Source organism: Sorex araneus, chromosome 11 (assembly GCF_027595985.1).
Source record: "Sorex araneus isolate mSorAra2 chromosome 11, mSorAra2.pri, whole genome shotgun sequence".
Classification (NCBI taxonomy): domain Eukaryota; kingdom Metazoa; phylum Chordata; class Mammalia; order Eulipotyphla; family Soricidae; genus Sorex; species Sorex araneus.
The window spans coordinates 29,752,055-29,774,608 of NC_073312.1; the positions used below are offsets into that span (position 1 = coordinate 29,752,055).

Sequence of the window (22,554 nt, forward strand, 5' to 3'; positions counted from 1 at the left end):
TGGATAGATGGGGGCCCAGCTAAGCTTCTCCAAACAGGACATGCTGGAAAACCCCAGGGTTTCCGGAGCTGAAATGCCCTCGTGGCACAATGAGGGAATGGAAGGCAGGTGGCCATTGCCACTTGTCCAAAATCTCAGGATTAGCAGAAGACAAATTAGCATGAGAACTGGGGGCCATGCCTTCTAGTCCTGATCTGTCTTCTGTGTCTAGCTGCCTTTCTCAGCATCCCCTCTGTCTCCTCACCTGCCACAGTCCAAGTTCTGGGGTCCAGGCTGGCTTCCCAGAGGTTGTGGCTCTCTGAGTCACCTGTTGTAGTATCATGCCCTGACCCCTCCAATGATTTTCTCTGACCCTGCTCCTCAAACCCTCAAACGCTGCTCTCCTGTTAATTCTGTCCTGCGCTTAGCGTACTTCTTGGCTTACCCCACATCTGTTGCAGACCTGCTTTCTCTGGTTCCTGCACATGGTCCTTCTTCATGGCTCTGCTCTGGTTGCCAGTCTCCCTCCTTCTCTTCCTCTCCCCCCCCCCCTCATGCTTGCAGCTTTGCCTCGAGGTTGACATCCCAGTCCTCCTCTAAGTCCCCACATTTCTCATCTTCCCCACCCCCCTTTTCCCTTTTTGCCGCACCCCAGCTGTGATATCACTCCTGGAAGGCTTGAGGGATCAAGTGGGGTGCTGGGGGTGGAATCCACACCGGCCCCATGCAAGGGAAGTACAGTGCCTGCAGTACTATCTCTGCCAAGGGCAGGTGACACAAAGGTTGAGGTAGAACTGTAGCTCTGGATAAAGGCTGGGTGGACCCCCAGGGACATGTACTTCTTGCAGGAGTCCGAAGCACGGGGCTGGACTAGCCTCCTGGGCTCTAACAAGAAGACTAGATGGGCGTTGCCCCAGAGGCTGCCAGAAACCCCCCCCCCCCCCCAAATCGGATTGTGCATTTATCACGAATGCGCATGTGCCCCTGGAGACCCTAGAAGGAGTCACAAAAAGTCAATGGAGGGTAATCAAGGGTAACACCAGTACCAGGTGCCAGGGAAGGGTCTTGGGCCTCTCCACTCCCCTTCCCCTTTTTGCCAGGGACAGAGGGTTAGGGACCCTAGGGGATGGGCAGTGGGCCCCGCTCCCATCCCGGTCACAGAGGTCCGGCGGCCCCTCCGGCTCAGTGGGTGTCCAAAGGGATCGACTGGCTCACCCCGGGTGGGGCGCATGTGGCGCGGAGCCCGCGCTCCCCTCTCTGGTCTCCTGCCTTGGGGCCCCTGCGGGGCGCCGGTCCGGCCCTGGGGGGGCGTGGGGGCGGGGGTTCTCACTTCCCCTCGGCCGCCGGCCGGGTGCAGGCGGGGCTGACCCAGTGGACACGCCCCCGGGGCGCTCGGGGCGGGCGACTAGGAAGCCTCGGAGCCGAGCTGGAGGTGCTGGCGGCGCCGGGCCCGCCGCTGCCCCGCGCGCACCGACGCCCCGCGCCCCGGGGCCCCGCGCCAGCAGCGAGCCGGGCGTGTGCGCGGCGCCCCCCGCGGCATGGCAGCCTCAGGTGGGTACGGGCCGCGTCCCGGGGTCCCTCGGAGCCGCCACCTCGCGCCCCGACGCCCTCCGCAGCCGTCGGGGGGCGCGGGGGGCCGGCACCAGCTTCGCCTCTCGGCCTCGGCGCGCTCGGGTGCTTTGTGCTCGTGCCTCCGAGCGCTGCAGCCAACTCTCCCGCGTCGCCCCTAGCAGGCGGGGGCGCGGCCGCCTGCAGCTCCCGGCTCTCCCTTTCCGCACCCCCCTATCCCCCCGCACCCCAGTGCCGGCCCGCCGAGCTGCTGAACTCGCTTCCCCGCTTCTCCCAGCCCTGCGGGTCGGGGGTCCTCGGGGAGAGGTCGGAGGGGGTCGCAGCTCCGCTGCTCCTCTCCTCTCTGCGCCTGGGGCACCAATAGGGGGCGCTCGGGCTGCCGCAGGGGCGGCCCCCCACTGCCACGGCCTCTGCCTCCACGCAAGCTTTATGTTTTGTTTAGATTAGAATTTCGATAGCAATCTAGGAACACCGTTCGCTTCGCTTTGCTCTTCCCGTGTCCTTTGCACACCTCAGGGGGATGGGGATGGGGGTGGGTTGGGGGGAGGAATGGCAGGAGGTGCGGGTCTTGGGTGTGTCTTGCTCCTGGGTGTGGACACTTGGCAGCCCCCCCTCCCCCCCGCTGAGATGAGTACCAGGGATGATGATCCTGAGAACAGGAAGGGGACACTTGAAATCACTTTAATGTTTGTGCTGCTTCGGACAGTTCTTAGTGGTGACCCTCTGCTCTGCCCTCCAGAAGCTGATGGTCATGAGCAGGACAGTCAGAAGTAAACTCGGAATTACTCGGTGGGCTCAGAGCTACCCTGGTGATGAGTGGGGCTCTGTGTATTTTGTATCCCGCCCCCCCACAGCCCATCTCACCCTGTTTAGGTAAAGAGGACTAAACAGGTAAACAGCACATTCAAACCTCCTGATGGTTGGAAGTTGGGAAGTTGGTAGTGAGGGTGGCTCTCTGGAGCGCTAGTACGGCAGGTAGGCTGCTTTCCTGGCACCAGGTAAACCTAGGTTGGATCCCCAGCATCCCATATGGTCCCCCAGTACAGAGCCAGGAGTAACCCATGAGCATCGCCAGGTTTGGCCCCACAACCATCCAACAACAAACAGAAACAAAGAGCTCTTCCCCGTGCCCTGAGTGCTTGGAAGCAGGAGTCAAAGAATCAGCTGGGACAGTTCCTTAATTTGGGAGACACTGGCTTCTGATTTCAGGGCCGGGGACACAGGCAGTCCTGGCCTCATGGCTGTGCCGAGGGGCAGCTGGGTCCTGGAGGCCAGGAGGCCGCCCAGGGCTGTGAATGAAGAATCCCTGGTGACAGCAGGCGTGACAGACCACACATTGCTATTGAGAGCCAAGGCAGACTCGGCTACTGTGATCTCACGCAGACAGCGAGGATTCTGTTGGCCCGCACTGTTCTAGGTGTTGGGTATGTATACTCAGTCGACAAACCAAGTGTCAGTACAGGCGCTTAGAAGGCAGTGGGGGAAATCACCTGAAAGGCAGAAAAAGGCAGAATATAAGTGCAGAAAAGGAACACCGAAGCCAAGGCCTGAAAGTGGCGTGCCATGGTGAGGAGTGGTCCTGGTGAAGGGATAGTGATTGGGGCTATGTGGTGCATTTAAGTTCAGGGACAGGTCTGTGACTGAGGGGCACCTCCTCAGGTCTGCAGGTAGGTCCTGTCTGTTGGGCTGGAAACAGCAGACTTTGGGCAGGGATCAGAGGACAACTCCCAGGCCGCAGATGGGGCAGGGGGGCGGGGAGTGGAGGTGGGAGAGTGGAGACGCCTCTTATTCACACGTGGCATCGGGCCCAGTGGCCAGGCGTGGGCTATTTATGATTTCTCTGGTGGCTTCCGCAGATGTCTCTGATGGTTAAGGCTGTCACCCCCCGAAGCCATCAGCATCCTCTGTGGTGAAACACCCCTCCAGGTGCTGCAAGGGGGAGTTGGGTCTCTGGGGTCCCCAAGAGCTCCCTGGAGGTGCAAGGATCCCAGGAGGCAAGTCTGCTTTTTGTCTATGTAGACTTTCCCACTCTGAACTGTTATACGAATGAATTTTCTGGAGTCAGGTCTCTGCGATGGCCTCTTCCTCATAGCAGACTGCTTTACAGAGCAAGCCCAAGCTGTAGCTGGCGGCAGCAGCAGCATTTTCTTCCCATTTTTGGGTCACACTTGTTGGGAGAACCATATGCGGATGCTGGGGATCTTCTTTCATTGGAGAGTAGGCATTCGTCTTCCTTCCTTCCTTCCTTCCTTCCTTCCTTCCTTCCTTCCTTCCTTCCTTCCTTCCTTCCTTCCTTCCTTCCTTCCTTCCTTCCTTCCTTCCTTCTCCTTCTCCTTCCTTCCTTCCTTCCTTCCTTCCTTCCTTCCTTCCTTCCTTCCTTCCTTCCTTCCTTCCTTCCTTCCTTCCTTCCTTCCTTCCTTCCTTCCTTCCTTCTCCTTCCTTCCTTCCTTCCTTCCTTCCTTCCTTCCTTCCTTCCTTCCTTCCTTCCTTCCTTCCTTCCTTCCTTCCTTCCTTCCTTCCTTCCTTCCTTCCTTCCTTCCTTCCTTCGGGATCAGGCTCACAGGATCATGTGCAATACGGGGTGGGGGGCGAGATTGAACTCTGGTCGACCATCTGCAATGCAAATGTACTACCCTCAGTACTCTCAATTCGACCCCCTAGTGTTTCATTCTTTGGAGAGATTCTTTGTTTCATTTGTTGAAATCAGGGAGAACCTTGTTTTTAGGATAAGAAGATTGAATAAAGGGCAATCAGTCTATTTCAAAGTTTTCTCCAGCCCCTCTTCAATTCACTTTTGAGAATGGAGATAGGCCATACGCAGCTTTCGCAAGTTTTCCAGGCGTGGCTGGGTGAAGGTTAGATCTTCTCTGTGTGTCAACCTTCAGGTAACTGCAGTTCTCGCACCTTACCCTGCCCCTTGTCTCCGCGGCTTCCCCTGATTTAAAGGACGGGGGCTTGGAGGACCTTTCCTTTTCAGTGATCTTGCTGACCCTTGAGTTCCCTTGTTACTCCCGCCAAGTGTCTACAGTCATTACCAGCAGAGTCTGGAAGCTCATCCAGGGCATTTCCACCAGAGGTGCCACAGGGCTCCTATAAGCTCCGGAAATGATCGGACAAGGGCGCTGGAGAAGCTGCTTTTGCTGTTCAACGGATTGGACTCTGCAGCTTTCAAAGGAGCTGCCTTATTTAAAAATTATGATTTTTTTTTTGTTTCTGCTTTTTGGGCTATACCCAGCGGTGCTTAGGGCTTATTCCTGGCTCTGTGCTCAGGAATTACACCTGGCAGGCTAGGGGGCCATATAGTGTGCCAGGGATTGGCTTTTTGATCGAGCCTGGGTTGGCCGTGTGCAAGGTAAACACTCTACCCACTGTACTTTGACTCCGGCCCCCATTTTTTTTTTTGTTTTTGAGCCACACTCAGTGCTCAGGGCTTACTCCTGGCCGTGGGCTCAGGCATTACTCCCAGAGGGCTTAGAGGGCCATATGAGGTGCCAGAAATTGAACCCAGGTCGGCTGCATGCAGGCAGGCTCCCTGCCTGCTGTACTGTATTGCGCAGAGATAGCGTTCCATTTGTTTCTCCTTGACACTGCCATGCCTTCCCAGTTGCCAACAACATGCCCTTACCTCCAAACGCTGTCCATTCCTTTCCCCTTCTATAGCTCATCTGTTCTTTGTTAATTAACTCACTGATTAATTTGGGGCTACAGATTGTCAGTGCTTTGGGGGGGGGTCACTTCTGGCATGTTGCTTGGGATTGAATCTGGGACTTATACATGCAAAGCATGTGCTCCAGCCCTTTGGACTATCTCCTGGCCCCAAGCCCTCTCCCCTCCCCTCCCCTCCCCTCTCCTCCCCTCCCCTCCCCTCCCCTCTCTTCTTCTCATTGTACAGCACCCTGTCAGCTGTACTATTTCTCTGACCCCGAAGACCTCCTTTCTGTCTTGGCAGTGATCCTTGAAGAAAGGGATGTTCCCCATAGAGAGCTGCTGACAAAGTTTTAGTCCCATGGTGCTGTTACCAGCACGTTTCTTTTCTTTTCTTTCTTCTTCTTTTTTTTTAACTCTAATTTAGAATTTATTTTAAACAACTTCCCCAGATTTCAGTTGCAGCAGCTGAATAAATTTCAGGAAAATAAGAGTTTTCATTATCCTCATTTACATTGAGGCAGAATTTGCCTAGATTTAGTATATTGGTCTGAAGTCACACCACAAGTCGGTGACCGAGTGGGTTGTGATATTGACTAGTGTGAGACACTAACCACTTCCTTCTCTAGTACTTTGCTCAAAGAAGCGGGGAGTGAATTTACAGTAACGACCTCAGGAATGAGATGTTTGAAATGAGTTTTCTATACAGACAAGGCCCTTTTGGGTGATGTTTATTTAAACTTACTTGTCAGCTTCTGTCTTAGAAAAGTTTTAGATTTAAGTTTTGGAAAGACTATAAAGACAGTACAGAGAGTTCTCATATTCTGCGGCCCTGTCCTCTCGTTTGAGGGTGTGTGACCACACCCAGAAGTGTTGGGGGCCTACATCCCAACTTGATGCCTGGCTGTTGCTCCAGGAGGCACTCTGGGAACAGTGCTTATACTCATGTTGTATCCCATGTTTGGGATTCAACCCTGGGCTCACACCTGCAAAGCAGGCACTCAAACCCTGTGAGCCCCTGTGGCTCCATTATTAACAGGTAAACATCCACTGATGACTTGGGGTCTTCAATAAACCACAGGTCTTGCACGCAGTTAACAGTGGGAGGCAGCATCCGGGATGAGGTGAGTGCTCTCTCCCTCGGTACTCCAGAGCTTGTGTGCTTCGAAATGTTTCCTGCTAAGTCAGTAAGTGCTCCCTCTCTCAACTTGCATTCCATTTTTTGGAAGATGGGGAGCCTCCCAACCAGTCCTCAGTAGATCCATCAATCCTTGGCCAGCAGGTCCAGATGGTTCAATACTAGGGCCCTGGTGAGGTGGTACTGCTCCATCTCAGCCATGCCTCTTGCTTGTCTGGCCTTTTAACTGAATTCCAAGCACAGTATCCCTAACTTTGCATCTCTGCTATCATCTTGAAATGTAGTCATCTGCTGCATGTTGACTGCTGGATGGGCCAGGGTCTCTCTCTCTCTCTCTCTCTCTCTCTCTCTCTCTCTCACACACACACACACACACACACACACACACGCTCGAGTGCAAATGCAATGACACTTTACACTGAGAGATGGAGGTGCTGCAAGAAGGGAGGCAGACCAATGCCTTAACTCTGAGCTCCATAAGTATGTAGCTTTGCCAACTTTTTTCCTTCTGTGGTTCTGAAATTATTTTTTCATTGAGGTACAAGAAATCTATACAATAAACACATTACAATAATAATAAAAAAGATCTAGGGGCCAGAGAGCTTGAACAGCAGGTAGAACACTTGCCTTGCATGTGGCCAACCAGGGTTTGATCCCAGCACTCTGTATGGTCCACTGAACCCCCAGGAGGAGTGATCCCTGGATCTCGAACCAGGAATAAGTCCTGAGCACCACTGGGTGTTCCCCCACTCCCCACCCCCCAAATTATCTTCTTTTTTTTTTTTTTTTGGTTATTGGGTCACCCGGCGATGCACAGGGGTTACTCCTGGCTCATGCACTCAGGAATTACTCCCGGCAGTGCTCGGGGGACCATATGGGATGCTGGGAATCAAACCCAGGTCGGCCGCGTGCAAGGCAAACGCCCTACTTGCTGTGCTATCACTCCAGCTGAAATTGTCTTCTTTTAAAACGTGCACACCTGGAGGGCTGGAGCAATAGAATAGTGGGCAGGCAAAAGTAGAGAGAGAGAGTATGGGGAATATTGTCTTCCATGGAGGCAGGGGGAGGGAGGGTATACCGGGGATATCGGTGGTGGGGAATGTGCACTGGTGGAGGGATGGGTGTTTGATCATTGTGTGATGTGATTGCAACCCAAGCATGAAAGCTTCTTAACTATCTCACAGTGATTCAATAAAATTAAAAAAAAAATAACAGTGGGCAGGATGCTGCCTCTCCCCCTTCCCCAAAGCACACACCTTCCATTCAAAAATCCCCCTCCAACAGATCAACTAGCACCTATTGAGAGTCTGTTGGTAAAGAGCTTCAGTAAAGCTGGGGCTCTTAAAGAAAATGAAATGAGAAGACAGTCCAAACTTCAGTTTTATTTTCAGTTAAAAAAATATTGACCCTAGTAAGAATGTGTTAAAATTACAACAGTCTTTTAAAAAGATGATGCAGTTCTCTATTTATTGTGCTGTGCCTGGTTCTAAGTGGAGCCAGATAAACAAGTTTCATATATATTTTTCCAGTGTTAAATCTCACACATAGTATGCTTTGGAAATTTCCTTTCATACTGAAGAATAGAAGAGGCCAAATATATTGCCTCCTTCTCCTTGATATTTCACTATCTTTATGTTAAAAGTTGTGTATGATTGTTAAAAAATCTATGAAATAATAAAAAGTGGATTTAAATTTAAAAAAATATTGACCCTGTTGTCCAGGGTGGAATCAGAACTGGGTTGGATATGTGTTTTATGTTAGTGTTTTTATTTTGAATTTAGTGGTGGATGGGTGTTAGAGTTCTTCCTGGCGCATCTCCCTGACCACCTGGACTGTGCTGCTTATGGGCACGCACGGGCCTTGAAGGAGGGCAGCTGTTGCCAGGGGAACTGGCATTTCCCAAAGATTAGCCTGGCTCCATGGCCTTGCAACTTCCTGTAGCTGGGGTTTTGAGACAGAGAGAGCCAACACCTATAGTGTCTGAAAAGCTCATTGTTCCAACTCGCATTAGCTCATAAAATCCCGTGGCACCTCGTGACACTCCATCCCTTTCTGCCCCTGTATAAAACCATTATGCTCCCCAATCAAAATATTTGTCATATGACATCAGTCTGTGAAACCCCCCCCACCGCCCCCATGGATGGTATCTCCCAGCTTATCCATGGTGTACATATCTTTGAGGCATCAGCCCTAGATTGTGGGATAGTCTTCGTGTTCCCAAGTCTCCTAAGCTGTACTGACAGCTTCAGAAGGGGGCAAAAAGGGGATTCTTCCAGGATGGGTTCAGAGCCAACCTTCCCCTTCCCCTTAGACCTGACTGGAGTGGAACCACATAATGAAACAGGGTGCAGGAATGGCGTTTAATTGTGTCAGCCCACAACTCAGTATTTCCTAGTGCCATAGATTACCAACTGGCTTCTCCCAGAGGGAGAGGGCGCCTCTTTGCATTGTATTGATCACCTCGGGTGATCAATATCTGTATTGGGCTTCCGAATTGCCATCTGGTGTATTAATGGAGGGCTGAGGATGGACAACAGTGGTGGTCAGAGTTAGCTAAAGAGCCAGCAATGTTCACTTCCATCCGTGCCTCCTTCCCGCTCAGGGGTGCGGCGAGGATGCGACGTCCTCATCATCTACAGCCCAGATGCTGAGGAATGGTGCCAGTACCTTCAGGACCTCTTCCTGTCCAGTCGGCAGATGCGGAGCCAGAGGACGCAGACTTACAGGCTGGACCCTGAGGTCTCCTTCTCGGCCCAGGACTTCACCTTCTTCCTGAGCGCGCGCTGCATCCTGGTGCTGCTCTCTGCCGAGCTGGTGCAGCAGTTGTGCCGGCCGGCCGTGCTGCCGCTGCTGCAGAGAGCCTTCCACCCTCCCCAGCGCATCGTGCGGCTGCACTGTGGTGTGCCCGACAGTGAGCAGTTCCTGGACTTTTTCCCAGACTGGGCCCACTGGCAGGAGCTCAGCAGCGAGGACGAGCCTGAGACGTACGTGGCGGCTGTGAAGAAGGCCATTTCGGAAGGTATGCGGCAGTCCTGGTTTTGTTTGGGGGTTCTTGGGCCACACTTGGCTGTGCTCAGGGGCTACTCCCAGCTCTGTGCTCACACTCCTGTCAGTGCTCAGGAGACCATACGAGGTGCCAGGGACTGAACCTGGGTCTCAAGTGTTGCCAAGCCTGCACTCGGCCCTTGGAGCCATCTGCCTGGCCCAGGAAGGGTTTCTTGGGAAGCCAAGCCCTGGAAAGCTGACTCGGCTAGGCCCTAAACTTTTAGGTGAGACAATTGTGTTGTTGACATAAGTCAGTGATATCCCAGTATGGACCTGGATCTCACTGTGCTGAGCGCCCTGGTTGTATTTGTTGGTTTAGAGTAGTTAAAAAGTTTTGCTGTCCCAAAAGCCTTCTTTCTAGAATCTTTCATACCTTGGATGGCACAGGTTCCAGACTAAGGGGAAGCAGTGGGTGGGAGGTTGAGGTCAAGTTTGGGGGGATGGTGGTGAGAATAAAATGACCAGCTTTTTGGCTTGCAAGCGACTTTCATTTCATTATCATGTGACCTTAAGGATCCTGTCAAAAGGTATCACTTTTGGGTGGCTTCGTTTCAAAGAAACCCCCTGTTCTAGTTCCCGCCAGTCAGTTTCTCCTTTCGCAGCAGGAAAATTCCGATCCTCTCTGCCAGGGCCAGTAAACTTCAGAGGTCCAGGAAGTTCGACATGCACTCTGGTCAGCAGTAACGGAAGACAGGCGCTGGAATGGATGTCTGTTCCGGCTTTTCTTCCTCTTTTTTGTTTTCTGCTTTTGCCTCACCGTGGGGTAGAGCAAACGAAGAGTTTATTTTCTATTCTCTTGTCTTTGCATACTGATGTGAGCAGAGAAGCCTGGATAGTTACATGGTGAACTCACTTATCACTGGTGTGACTCAGGTATGAATGTATTTCACCCACTGTCACACGTGATGAGCTGAAATCAGGAGGTTACCTATTCTGGCCTACTGGCTCCAGAGCGAAATCCAGCAAACTTTGTACATTTTCCTCCAAGGAACCTTTTTTAGATCATTTTTAATGGATTATTCATAAGTAATTCAAAATAAATTATTTAGGACCTGCTTTGGGGACAGGCTTTGGTGGTGGTAGGAAAATTCGAAATAATGGTGATGGGATAGGTGTTAGAATATTAAATGTAATAAATTATTGTGAACAACTTTATAAAAAGAAAATAAAATTGGGGGAAAATAAAAATAAAATTCAATCAGAATCAATAAAAATAAAATGAAATAAAATAAATACATAAAATTTTATTAGGAGGAAAAAGAAAGATTTTGTTTACTCTGGAATATTTGCCTCATCTGCAGCTCACCCCAGCTCAATCCCTGGCACTACCAGCTCTGCCCTCCAAATTAACTAATTAAAAGAATTCATCTGTTCTTAGGGACCATGAAAAACTGATATTGCTTGCTAGATACTTTTCTCTCAAGACTAGGTTATTCTAGGCAAATGATTTTTAAAAAATTTTACTTTTAAAAATTTATTTTTTTAAATGAGTCGCAGTGAGCTACACAGCTACAAAGTTATTCATAATTGGGTTTCAGTCATATAATGTTTCAAGACCCGTCCCTCCACCAGGGTACATTTCCCACCATCAAGGTCCCTAGTTTCCTTCCCGCCCCCAAATTTTTGGCAGGCACTTTCCTTTTCTCTGTCTCTCTTCCTTTCTCTCTCCTCTTCTTCTTCTCTCTCTCTCTCTCTCTCTCTCTCTCTCTCTCTCTCTCTCTCTCTCTCTCTCTTTCCCCTCACCCCCTTTTGGTAGGTGAATGATTATGACCACACCACTTACCACGTAGAGACTGTGTGGTAACATTAACAATTTGCGTTAATGAAGTCACATTCATGTGTGAGCTACCAGTGTTATGCATGGGTGTCGAAGTGTTAACAGAGTGGAATTTGGGCTTATTTTATTCTCTCTATGAATTCGCACTAGCATAAAAACTCTCACAGATACCTGGGACCTCCGTAAGTAATTCCCCCAAGGTTTGCTTCTCTTGACTTCATTAGGACACAATGAGAGGAAAAGCACCTCATTTGTATTTGTGTGATGGCACTCCATACTCCCGTGCATGGAGGGAGCAGTGAACTATCAAAACTTGTAGTGAGCTGAGATACATCTTGTTTCAGCGGCTTTGCTTATGGCACTGCAATGGTCTGTTGTGCTCCGGGAGGTCGCTGTGACACTCCGCCCTTCAAAGCTTGTGGGTATGTGGTCACTATACTGGCACTGCACACAGAGGGTTCTGGAAAGTGTCACAATGGTGTTATTTCAAAAAATGAGTTGTGAAGAGAATTCTTTGACTAAGCATTGGGTGTGTGCAGTGGTGAGCTACCTGGATAAGCTTAATTACATGAATATTTTACTTTTTACTAATGTCTCTACCATAAATTCATCGTACGTCTTTAGCTTCAAGTATGAAGTTAAGAAGGAAGGCATGAAGGAATGAAGCATTTTTCAGTGGTATTTCTTATGAGAGCAAATAACTTCTCACCAGACATTTACTGTTCACTGGGAAATTAAAATAAGATGCTTACAGTTCCGAATATGTAGGGGCACATGGAATTATTTGAGCTGAAAAAGAGAGGCTTATGGATTTAATAGAATTAGATCCTTCTTATCTCATTTTGGATTTGTGAATTTGTGGATTTAAGATATCTGTGTGCCAGCAGGGTGTGGGTTTGCTTTTGGGGTGTTTGTAGTTACTGTCCCTGGTTGATCCAGTAATGTGGAACGATAGTTCTGATATTTAATTTGTTGTTCTGTTTTGGCAGTGCTGGGGGTTGAATCAAGGTTTTATACATGCAAGATGTGCACATTACTGTTACAGCTGTGATTGTTATACAGGACAAGCTTATTTTGTTTGTTTGTTTTTGAACCACACCTAGCAGTGTTCAGTGTTCTGTGCTCAAAAGTGACCTCTGGCAGTGCTCAGAGGGCCATATGTGGTGCCGGGATTTGAACCAGAATCACAGCTGCCTCAGACACATGAAAGGGGAAAGCTTTACCTCCTGTACTATCTCTACCCACCCCGCACAAGGCTTTTCTTTTAACAAAGCTAGACTCAGAATCTGGCAGATATTATAAAAAGCATTGAAGAAGGGGTAGACACACCCATTATCTGGCTCTGCCCCCAGTTAGGCAAGTTGCCTCTTTCTGTTTTAGCTTCCCTTTCTGTAAGAGGCTGAAGTTGACTTGATTTAAGTTGCCTTCTGGGTCTAAGTACCTGATTTCCCCAAAGCCAGTGAGTCTCAACTCTTTCTAAAGTTGTTCCTGCTTGTCCCATTTCAGACCTGCTTTGACTCCCACGAAGCCTAGGGCTAAATCAGTGCTTTCCCTACAACCAGGTTTATGGTATAAGTATGTCCTCAGTAAATTTTCTGTAATTTGTGATAATTTAATACTTCTTGCACACATGAGGTTTCCCTTTAGGCAACCTCAAAATAAAAGCAAAACACAACATTGTCACACACCTGCAACTATAGTGATCCAGCTCCATGAGAAATCAGGGCGTGAAACTCTGGCTTCTATGTTAAGCGCAAAAAGTATTCTGGGGAAAAGATAATGGAGCATGGATCATGGGGAGGAGCTCATGGCAGGGCAGTGGGTGTGGGGCTCCTGCTCAAAGGGCTGCTGGGAGCGATCATGAGACACACGGCAGGGCCATGGCCGGAGCTGAAGCAGCAGAGATGGGGTGGGTGCTGCGTGGAAGAGGGGAGTGTGTGAGCAGAGACTCAGCCCAAGAGGGAGGGAATTAAGCTTTGGAACCAATGACTGGACCTGTGACTTCTCAGCCTGTTTGTCATAAAATTCCCCTGCAGGGAGCATCTCCTTTTCCTATTCTCCAAATAGGAAATGCAGTTCTCCAAACAGGCACTGTCCTTCACCACTTCCCTAGTCTCCAAGTGTCAGTTAAGTAATGTTGTTTATGTTTCTACTAAGATCCAGCAGAAAAAAAATCTTGGTACTGCGTACAAATCTCCTCTCTCTCTCTCTCTCTCTCTCTCTCTCTCTCTCTCTATATATATATATATATATATATATATACTATATATATATGTGTGTGTATATGTCTGTATGTTTGCATAAATGTTTCTATTTGGTGTGTGTATCTATATATGTATATGTATGTATATATGTGTATATGTACATATATATGCATATATATGTATAGGACTGGAGCGATAGCACAGCGGGTAGGGCGTTTGCTTGCACGCGGCTGACCTGGGTTTGATTCCCCTGTCCCTCTCGGAGAACCCAGCAAGCTACCGAGAGTATCCCGCCTGCAACAGCAAAGCCTGGCAAGCTCCCCGTGTTCAATATGCCAGAAACAGTAACAACAAGTCTCACAATGGAGACGTTACTGGTTTCCTCTCAAGCAAATCGATGAACAATGGGACAACAATGCTACATATATGTGTACATACACATATATGTATACTATATGTGTATATGTATAGATTTATGTATTCAGCTCCCTATATATAAATTATGTACATTATATATTAAAGGTGATGTTACCATTCTGAAAATATTACCTTTTGAAAAAGCTTAACTTGATTAACTAAGACCATTTAAAATTTAGGCTAATTTTTTTAAGTTTTGTTGGAGCAAGCAATATATATAGTAAATTTGTTTTGTGTCTAAGTGGGCAGGTTGGAGTTGGGAGGGATACTGGGAACATTAGTGGAGGGAAGGTTACACTGGTGGTGTTGGAACGCTAAAGACCTGAAATGAACAACTTTGTAATTCACAGTGTTTTGAATTGAATTTTTTTTTTCCTTTTTGGGTCCCACCTGGTGATGCACAGAGGTTACTCCTGACTCTGCACTCAGGAATTACTCCTGGCGGTGCTCGGGGACCATATGGGATGCTGGGAATTGAACCTGGGTCGGCTGCGTACAAGGCAAACGCCATACCCGTTGTGCTATTGCTCCAGCCCCCTGAATTAAAAAATTTAGGCTAAATGGAAGACCCTTTAAAACTTAAAGTAAAACCTGTAGATAAAACATGTAGGGTATAGGGGCTGGAGAGATAGTACAATGGGCATGGTGCTTTCCTGCCAACCCAGATTTTTTTGTTTTTGTTTGTTTTGTTTTCCAGCGATGCTCAGGGGTTACTCCTGGCTCTGCACTCAGGAATTACTCCTGGGCTGCACAGGGGACCATATGGGATGCCAGAGATCAAACCTGGTTTGGCTGCATGCAAGACTGCAAAAGTAAATAGAGAATAAAATAAAATAGAATTGTGTTTGGTACATAAGCCAACAGACTTTAAGTTTTAAGGTAGATCTTCTGAGTTCTGGGCCTCTGCTTGGATTTTCTGTTAGCAGTAGCAACCTTGAACCTCAGTTCTCTAGCTGTAAGTGGCTCTGACATTGGAGTTGGGGGTATATTTTGATCATGATTCTTCCTGCTTTTTCATTTAATAGGCATGTTGATCATAATTACTATTCCTCCAAACAGTGTTTTGTAGGTTTTATTTTTATCGCCTACTCCCTCTTTCCAAATTTGTCAGTCACCTTAACACTGAGCTGGTTTTTAATTAGAGTTTTCAGTGCATTGGAGCAACCTATTTATTTCCTAAGATCTTCATCTTTAAAACAATAGGGTTAGACCAGATGATTTGGAATGTTTTCCCCAGCTTCCTGTGCTGTAATCTGTCACTGTTTTCTAAGAAGATGGCTAATTACTCAGAACCTTTGAACTGATTTCAGTTTAGTTCCAAAATGTCTACAGTGGTATATACCCAGAGCAATATTGTTGTTCTAAATGATTTTTTGGACTTGTTGGGTGATTATTTTAAAATAAGGAAGTGAGAAAAACCCACATACAAGACAGAAATTATTTCCTCTTTTTACTGGAGCTCTATTCTTTGCTGTAAATCTCACTGGAAATATAAAAATAGATACTGTTAGTCTGTGTGGGAAAGGGCTTGGTGGGTAATATTGTGTTTTGTTTCCAAAGTTCTTGTCACTTTGTGTGTGTTCATGGTGTGTGTGTGTGTGTGTGTGTGAATGATGGGGTGGAGGTTGAGGAGGAAGGAAAGCAGTAAACCTCATTCTCCTAATAAATTCCTGATACTATTCTATTTTTCACTAGAGATGCGGTTGGCTTCTATAGATGTGTGACTATATCTTAGACTTACTCGTCCCTTTCTTACATCCTGTGTGTTTCGGAGGTCCTCATGGATCCCCATATTTATCATTTATTTTGCCTTTTGTTCCCAAGGAAAAATGTACAGTATATGCTTATGTCTGGTATTCCTCTGTGATTCTAATATTCTAATCTAAATAGTAAATGAGCTTGACAGGAAAACAGCTATGTCATTTGAAAGTGTTTTCAGTGAATGCAAAATCTGTTTATTTATTTGTTTTTTTGGGCCACACTTGGTAGTATTCAGGGATTATCCTGGCTCTGCACTCAGGTATCACTCTTGGTAGGGTTCGGGGGACCAAATGGGATGCCGGGGGTTGAACCTGGCTTGGCTGTGTGGCAAGGGAGGCTCCCTACTGCTGTACTGTCAGTCCAGTTCCCCCTGCCCCACACCAATTATTTTTTAATTAAAAAAGGAACATTTTTCCTAAAAAATATGTGTGTTTATCGTAATGTTAAATAAAGACCTGTAGGTTATTTCCAAATTTTCATCTTCGTCTAAATAATGTTGCAATAAACCTTTGTGCAACTTTGTGTCCAAATAGTGGCAGATCCCTTTTGATTTTCTCTCAACCGTATCTCGGTGCCTACTTGCCTCTTCTGGGCATTTCCCCACCTTCCCCGGGAGCTTGAATTATTATTCCTTCTGCTGCAGTTTTTTATTGTCGTGGCTTACTGATGAAAGCCAATTATTTATATTTGCATTGTCCCTGGCAAAGAGGTTCAGGAGAGCTCCCCTGGACCCTTCCTTCCCCTTGGGGAAAGAGCTACTCCTAAGTCAATTTTTGTTTTTCACCTTTGTTGGATTACACCTGACAATGCTCAAGGGTTACTCCTGGCTCTGCACTCAGGAATTACTCCTGGCTTTTCTCAGCGGATCATATGGGATACAGGGAATTGAACCTTGGTCAGCCACATGCAAGGCAAACGCCCTACTCACTTTACTATCGCTCTGGCCCCAGTTTTTCTTTTTTAAGATGATTTTTTTTTTACCATGTGATACAATGGGCACTTTAGGTGTATTTATTCCTCCCAACAAATGAAAGTGGTAGGTGGTTTGACCATCATTTTACAGATAAGAAAAACTGAAGTCTGATACAGTGAAGTGACTTGCAGAGGTATGGAGAGCTAGGAGCTGAGGCCCTTGAGCCCTTGAGCCCTCTCCTGGCCACTCTGTCCTTTCTGCCTCTCGTCACCCTGTTCTTCCATATGGCGACATTAAGGAGGAAGGAAGCTCAAGGACAAGGCAGGCTGTGGCAGCTCCCAAGGGTCTGGTCCCTCTCCTCTAGCCAGGCTGCACCCTGGCATCGCCCCTGAGCTATTTATCATGCAGGTGCCTCAGCACCACCCCAGGTCTCCTGAACCAGATTGTGGCGGGTGGCTTGGTCCCAGGAATATGAATTTCAAACAACCTCTGCAGGTGCTTCTGCTGCCCAGCATGTCCTAGAGGCTCTGCTCCGTGCCTGTTGCCCTGTCCTTTGGGTTTCCGGTTGAATGGGCCAGGAACAGCTCAGAGAACAGGCCGCGGTCCCAGGGGACCAGAGTGTGGCACGTCCCTTTCACGTCACCAACAGCAGCCTGAGAGAGGGGAAGGGAGTCAGACCCTGCAGTGAAGGGGAAGTCGCCACGTCCTCCTTGTTCTCTCCTCTGTGGCGGCCTCGTGCTGGTAAGTCATCAATGACTTGGGGCTCCTATAGTGCAGAGATCGGGCGACAGACTGATGTGGGGGTCTCTTGACATCCATAGCCTTTGGTCTGCTGTTCTGCCTGTGGGCTCTGGCTTGTTGGGAGTGCTCTTTGGTGCATTGGGGTGAGTTCACTCCCTTTCAGTTCCTCCTGAAATGCCCCTGCTGAGGGGTGATTGCTCCATACAATCTTCCCTTTGCAAAAGACCTAGGATGGGGCTGGGGGAGAAGATGCCTGATTGACATGCAGTATGTCCCCAGTATTGATACTTCGGATTTCCCCAGCCAGTTCCCCCTAACTGCCTTGTAGAGTAAGAAACCTTCACTCCCCCAGCTGTTCCTGCAACTGTTACCAACTCAAGATTTTTGTGCCTATGGAATTTTTCCTCTGAGCCCCTCCAAGATCTTGTTTTCTATGATGTTGTGAACCCAGAACAGGTAGTGAAATTGGCCGGTTGAACTAGCCTTCTCCTCCTACTTTGTCAAAGTTTCTGTGGTCCCTCAAGGTAAGTATCTGCAGGTCCCTTTGTCAACTGTGGTTGGTGAGATGGTGAAGCAGGAGCCATGAATGCTTACGTTTCCGCTACTGTGAGAACCTCAAGCTTGCACCTACCTTTGTCTAAATTTTCTAAAGCTCACTAGAATGGAAACATAAGATACAGGAATTGGAGAATCTGATCAGTTAGTTTCCTACCCCCCCTTTTTTTAAAGTACTTTTTGCATTTTTCATCTCCTGGGACCATTGCTAGAAGAAAACACCAGAAAACAGGAGGCACTTCAAGCTGATTTCACCTTTACAGAGCCCCTTTATAGACATTATTTCCTTTGTTATGTGAAACTTCCTTCTAAGTAGACATTGTTATCATTAGTTACTTTTTGTTTGTTTGTTTGTTTTTCACCTGACCGTTCTTGGGGCTTACTCCTGGCTCTAGGCTTAGGGGATCACTCCTGGTTGTGCTTGGAGAACGGTATGTGTTGCTGGGGATTGAATGTGGGTCAGCACTTGTAAAGAAAGTGCTCCACCATATAGAATAACATCACACGAGGCCGACACCCAAGGCCAGTAGATACAAGGGCCAGGGGGATTGCCCCATAGCTGGAAGCCTGCTTCATGAGCGGAGGGGAGAAGGCAGATGGAATGGAGAAGGGATCACTAAGAAAATGATGGCTGGAGGAATGAGTTGGGATGGGAGATGTGTGCCGAAAGTAGATAATGGACCAAACATGATGACCTCTCAGTGTCTGTGTTGCAAGCTATAATGACCAAAAGTAGAGAGAGAGTATGGGGAATATTGTCTGTCATGGAGGCAGGAGGAGGGTGGGAAAATGGGAGTATACTGGGGATATTGGTGGTGGGGAATGTGCACTGGTGGAAGGATGGGTGTTTGATCATTGTGTGATGTGATTGTAACCCAAACATGAAAGCTTACAACTATCTCACGGTGATTCAATAAAATTAAAAAAAAAAAGAAAGGAAGAAAAAGAAAGTGCTCCACCCTCTGTACCATCTCTCTGGTCCTTATCTTTCTTTTAAAGATGAGAAAGACTAGGGGTGCAGGTAGGTTTGCTGACATGCCCGAGGTCACACAGCTGTTTTCCCGGAAAAGCTAGGCTCAGAATGAGAGCCTATAGCCTTGTACCCAAGATCTAGTATTACCTTGTCTGATTCCAATGCTAACTTTTCTTTGGGGGCCTACCATGTGTGGGGGGAGATCTTCTATCCTACTCTGTGCTGGTGCTCCGACAGAGGAAGGAAGGAAGCAGACAGTCATGCTGTGTTCCAGACTAGTATGCTACAACAAATGTTTCAAGCCAGACACACATTCTAGCAGCTACAATATCACTGTAGCACAGTCATCCCGTTGCTCATTGATTTACTCCAGCGGGCACCAGTAACATCTCCATTGTGAGACTTGTTACTGTTTTTGGCATATTGAATACGCCACTGGTAGCTTCCCAAGCTCTGCCGTGCGGGTGAGATACTCTTGGAAGCTTGCCGGGCTCTCCGAGAGGGATGGAGGAATCAAACGCGGGTCAGCCTCGTATAAGGCAAATGCCCTACCTGCTGTGCTATCGCTCCAGCCCTAATAAAAGAAACAGAAATGGAGCTGGAGCAATAGCACAGCGGGTAGGGCATTTGCCTTGCACACGGCCGACCCGGTTCGATTCCCAGCATCCCATATGGTCCCCTGAGCACCGCCAGGGGTAATTCCTGAGTGCAGAGCCAGGAATGCCCCCTGTGCATTGCTGGGTGTGACCCAAAAAGAAGAAAAAAAAAGAAAAAGCTGGGGCTGAAGCGATAGCATAGTGGGTAGGGCGTTTGCCTTGCGACCCGGGTTCGATTCCCAGCATCCCATATGGTCTCCCAAGCACCAGCAGGAGTAATTCCTGAGTGCAGAGCCAGGAGTAACCCCTGTGCATCACTGGGTGTGACCCAAAAAGCAAAAAAAAAACCCAAAAAACAAACAAACAAAAATAAACCAACAAAAAGGAACAGGTAAAATTAGTTAATATGTTTCTTAATCCAATGCTTCTGAAATAGTCTTATTTCAACATGTAAGCTGTATAAAATTTTTTTTATATAATTTAAACAATTTTAATATGCAACCATGCAGTCCAGGCATAGGTTACTCATGGGTGAGGCTCTGCCTGAGCGTGTGGAGAGTGGCCGTGAGCATGGCAGTGGTTGAGTTCTGGAGTTTTTCAGCTACCAGGGCTGGGTTCCTTGGGGCGGGGAGGGCTGTCGTCCGCCCCCCTTGGGTGCACCCTGAGTGAAACTGCCTGGCGTGGGGTCTGGTGGCATGGGTATGGAGAGTGTCATGTTATGATGCTCCCTTCCTGGAGAGAAGGTGGCCGATGATGAGATTATCTGTCACTAACCAGAGGTGGCTTATGGGCATGACTACTGAGTTGCTGGAGACAGGGGTATACAGGTAGAGGATCTCTGTTCCCGGTCCCATTGAACCCAGAGTTCTCAGTCACAAAGTCCTGCATATCTGGGTTTTTAGGAGGTTCATTCATGGATGAAGCTTGGAGAGTGGCTGTGAGCACAGCAGTGGTTGAGTTCGGGAGGTTTTCAGCTGCTGGGGCTAAGCAGTATAAAAATTATTGAGAAATTTTGGCATTCCTTTTCCAGACTAAGGTTTTGAAATCTGGGGATTTTCCACTTAGAGAACACAGCTGGAATACTCAATAACTTAAATTGGGCCTGTGGCTGTTCTGTTGAACTTTGAACTATCATACAGGGCTCAAGAAGGATGTTTACTTTTCAGAAAACTGGGGCTGTATCAGTATGCCTTTTCATGTTATTGGAACTCATATGTTAAACGTGTTTTATCTCGGTTTTGCCCTTTACTTATTATTCAAACGGAGTGAAAGTGTAAAGAACTACCCCCGAGTGTGAGGGATGTGTGTTCTTGGATTCTCGGGGCAACTCTCTCTCACTGCCCGAATTCATTGCTCTCGAGCCACTGTGAATGGACAGGATCAGGACAGCTGTAGGCAATGGGCAGGCGAAGGAAGAACGAAGACCAGGCTGGCTGCTGATTAGTTATCCTTTATTCAATCTCTCGTCTCTCCCATCACATGCCGTCTTCCTTTCTTGCCTCTCATTCCTCGATCCCAGCTCTCTGGATTCAGACTCTCTGGATTCAGCCTCTCACTATTTCTCGTGGATGCTGACCCCCACTACTTGTCTTGGATTCTGCCTCAACTACTCTTGGATTCTGCCTCCCCTGGCTGCTTCTCTTGGGTTCAGACTTGACCCCCTGGCTTCTTGCTCCACCCCTATTTAAATCTCTCCACCTTGCCCTTGGGGCCCAAGCACCACCTGGTCTGGAAGCCAAAGCAGCATAAGGAAGCCCTTCCTGACAACCCATGGCATGGTGTTTTTCTCCTTTAGTTATTTTTGTATGTTCATAGTAAGAGATATATTGAAGCTTGTAGGGCAAATCTCCTGGGAACATCTTGCCATAGACTCAGACTCAGACTACAGATGAATCATTCCTAACCCTAGCAGGGACCAAATCTGGTTCTTACCTTTTGGATCATGACAGCATTTTGTCCATGACCAAGCTCTTAACTTATAGTTAAGCATTAGGCACTTTGGCCAGGCCCATCTCAATGCCAGGGTAGCACATAGCTCACCGCTTGCCCTGGGTCCATCCCATCCCTCGTCGAGACCCTGCTTTGGGGGTGCTAGGAAGTAAGGGCAACTGAGGCTTAGGTCTAGAGAACAGATGCCCAGGAGAAAAGTATCATTTAGAGTCAAATGACTCCCACACACTACTGACCTTGCTCTGAATATACTATACAGAGAACTTAAGGAGAAGAAAAAAACAATATTTACAAGTCAACCGAGCACAAAGAAAGAAGTTACAAATAAGCGCAGAGAAAAGGGAGCCCTGTGATGGGAACAACCCAATAAACCTAAACTACCTGAGGCTATGTTATCCTACATGAAAGGATTTGCCAAGCCCAGGGCTATAGGTAATGCCTCTTTCTGCCCTTTCTTCATGGACTCCACTTTTTTGATTTCATTCCTCTTCCCTCCCTGCTTTCTATAGCTTGTCAGCTATTCAGCTGCATTCCCAGGCTCCAGAAATATAGTCCTGGCTGTGAAGACAAAATGAACTCTATTACCAGCAGTTTCTGTCTGGAAATAGCCGATTTATCTTCTGAACTAGTGAGATGGAGCTCCTGGCAATCTGTGAAGACAGGGTCAAACCACAACCTTGGGATATGTATGTTATTATTTTTTTTTAGAAAGTTTTAAGTAGAGCAGCACACATTTGTGTGTAGGTACACAATCATAAATATAAGTAGGTATTTTAAAATATATCTGTATATACTGGTCCATATATGTTATTATTCCTGAAAGAATACACCACAGTGTGTTGATAGTGATAGCCTTTAGGTGGATGGAGAACATTCTAAACATAAAAATTAAGTGTGTGTGTGTGTGTGTGTGTGTGTGTGTGTGTGTGTGTGTGTGTTGCTAGGGATCTAGTTCCGGTACTCAAGCATGGAGACATTACCATGCTCATGCTCCATCCCCTACCTCTTAAATTTATTTTAAACATTTCTCTAGTATTTGAATTTGTTCCTGTTTTACTTGGAGCTGGAATTTTTTTTTTTCCTTTTTGGGTCACACCCAGCAACGCACAGGGGTTACTCCTGGCTTTGCATTTAGGAATTACTACTGGCAGTGCTCTGGGGACAATATGGGATGCTGGGAATCGAACCCGGATTGGCGACGTGCAAGGAAATGCCCTACCCACTGTACTATCGCTCCAGCCTCGGGAGCTAGCAATTTTTAAAAAGAAAATTATGGAGTCTTTGTTTTTCT

General features: G+C 47.7%; 1 protein-coding gene across 1 annotated transcript in view; it reads left to right on the top strand.

Annotated features, from left to right (window-relative positions):
• Window positions 1-1,424: 1,424 nt before the first annotated feature.
• The window catches only part of PIK3AP1 (phosphoinositide-3-kinase adaptor protein 1), a 137,128-nt gene continuing 115,998 nt past the window's right edge, over window positions 1,425-22,554 (top strand). The window contains exons 1-2 of the mRNA XM_055119021.1: window positions 1,425-1,530; window positions 8,934-9,350. Of these exons, the coding sequence (XP_054974996.1) occupies window positions 1,518-1,530; window positions 8,934-9,350 (430 nt within the window). The 5' untranslated portion in view covers window positions 1,425-1,517. The remainder of the gene's footprint in view (window positions 1,531-8,933; window positions 9,351-22,554) is intronic.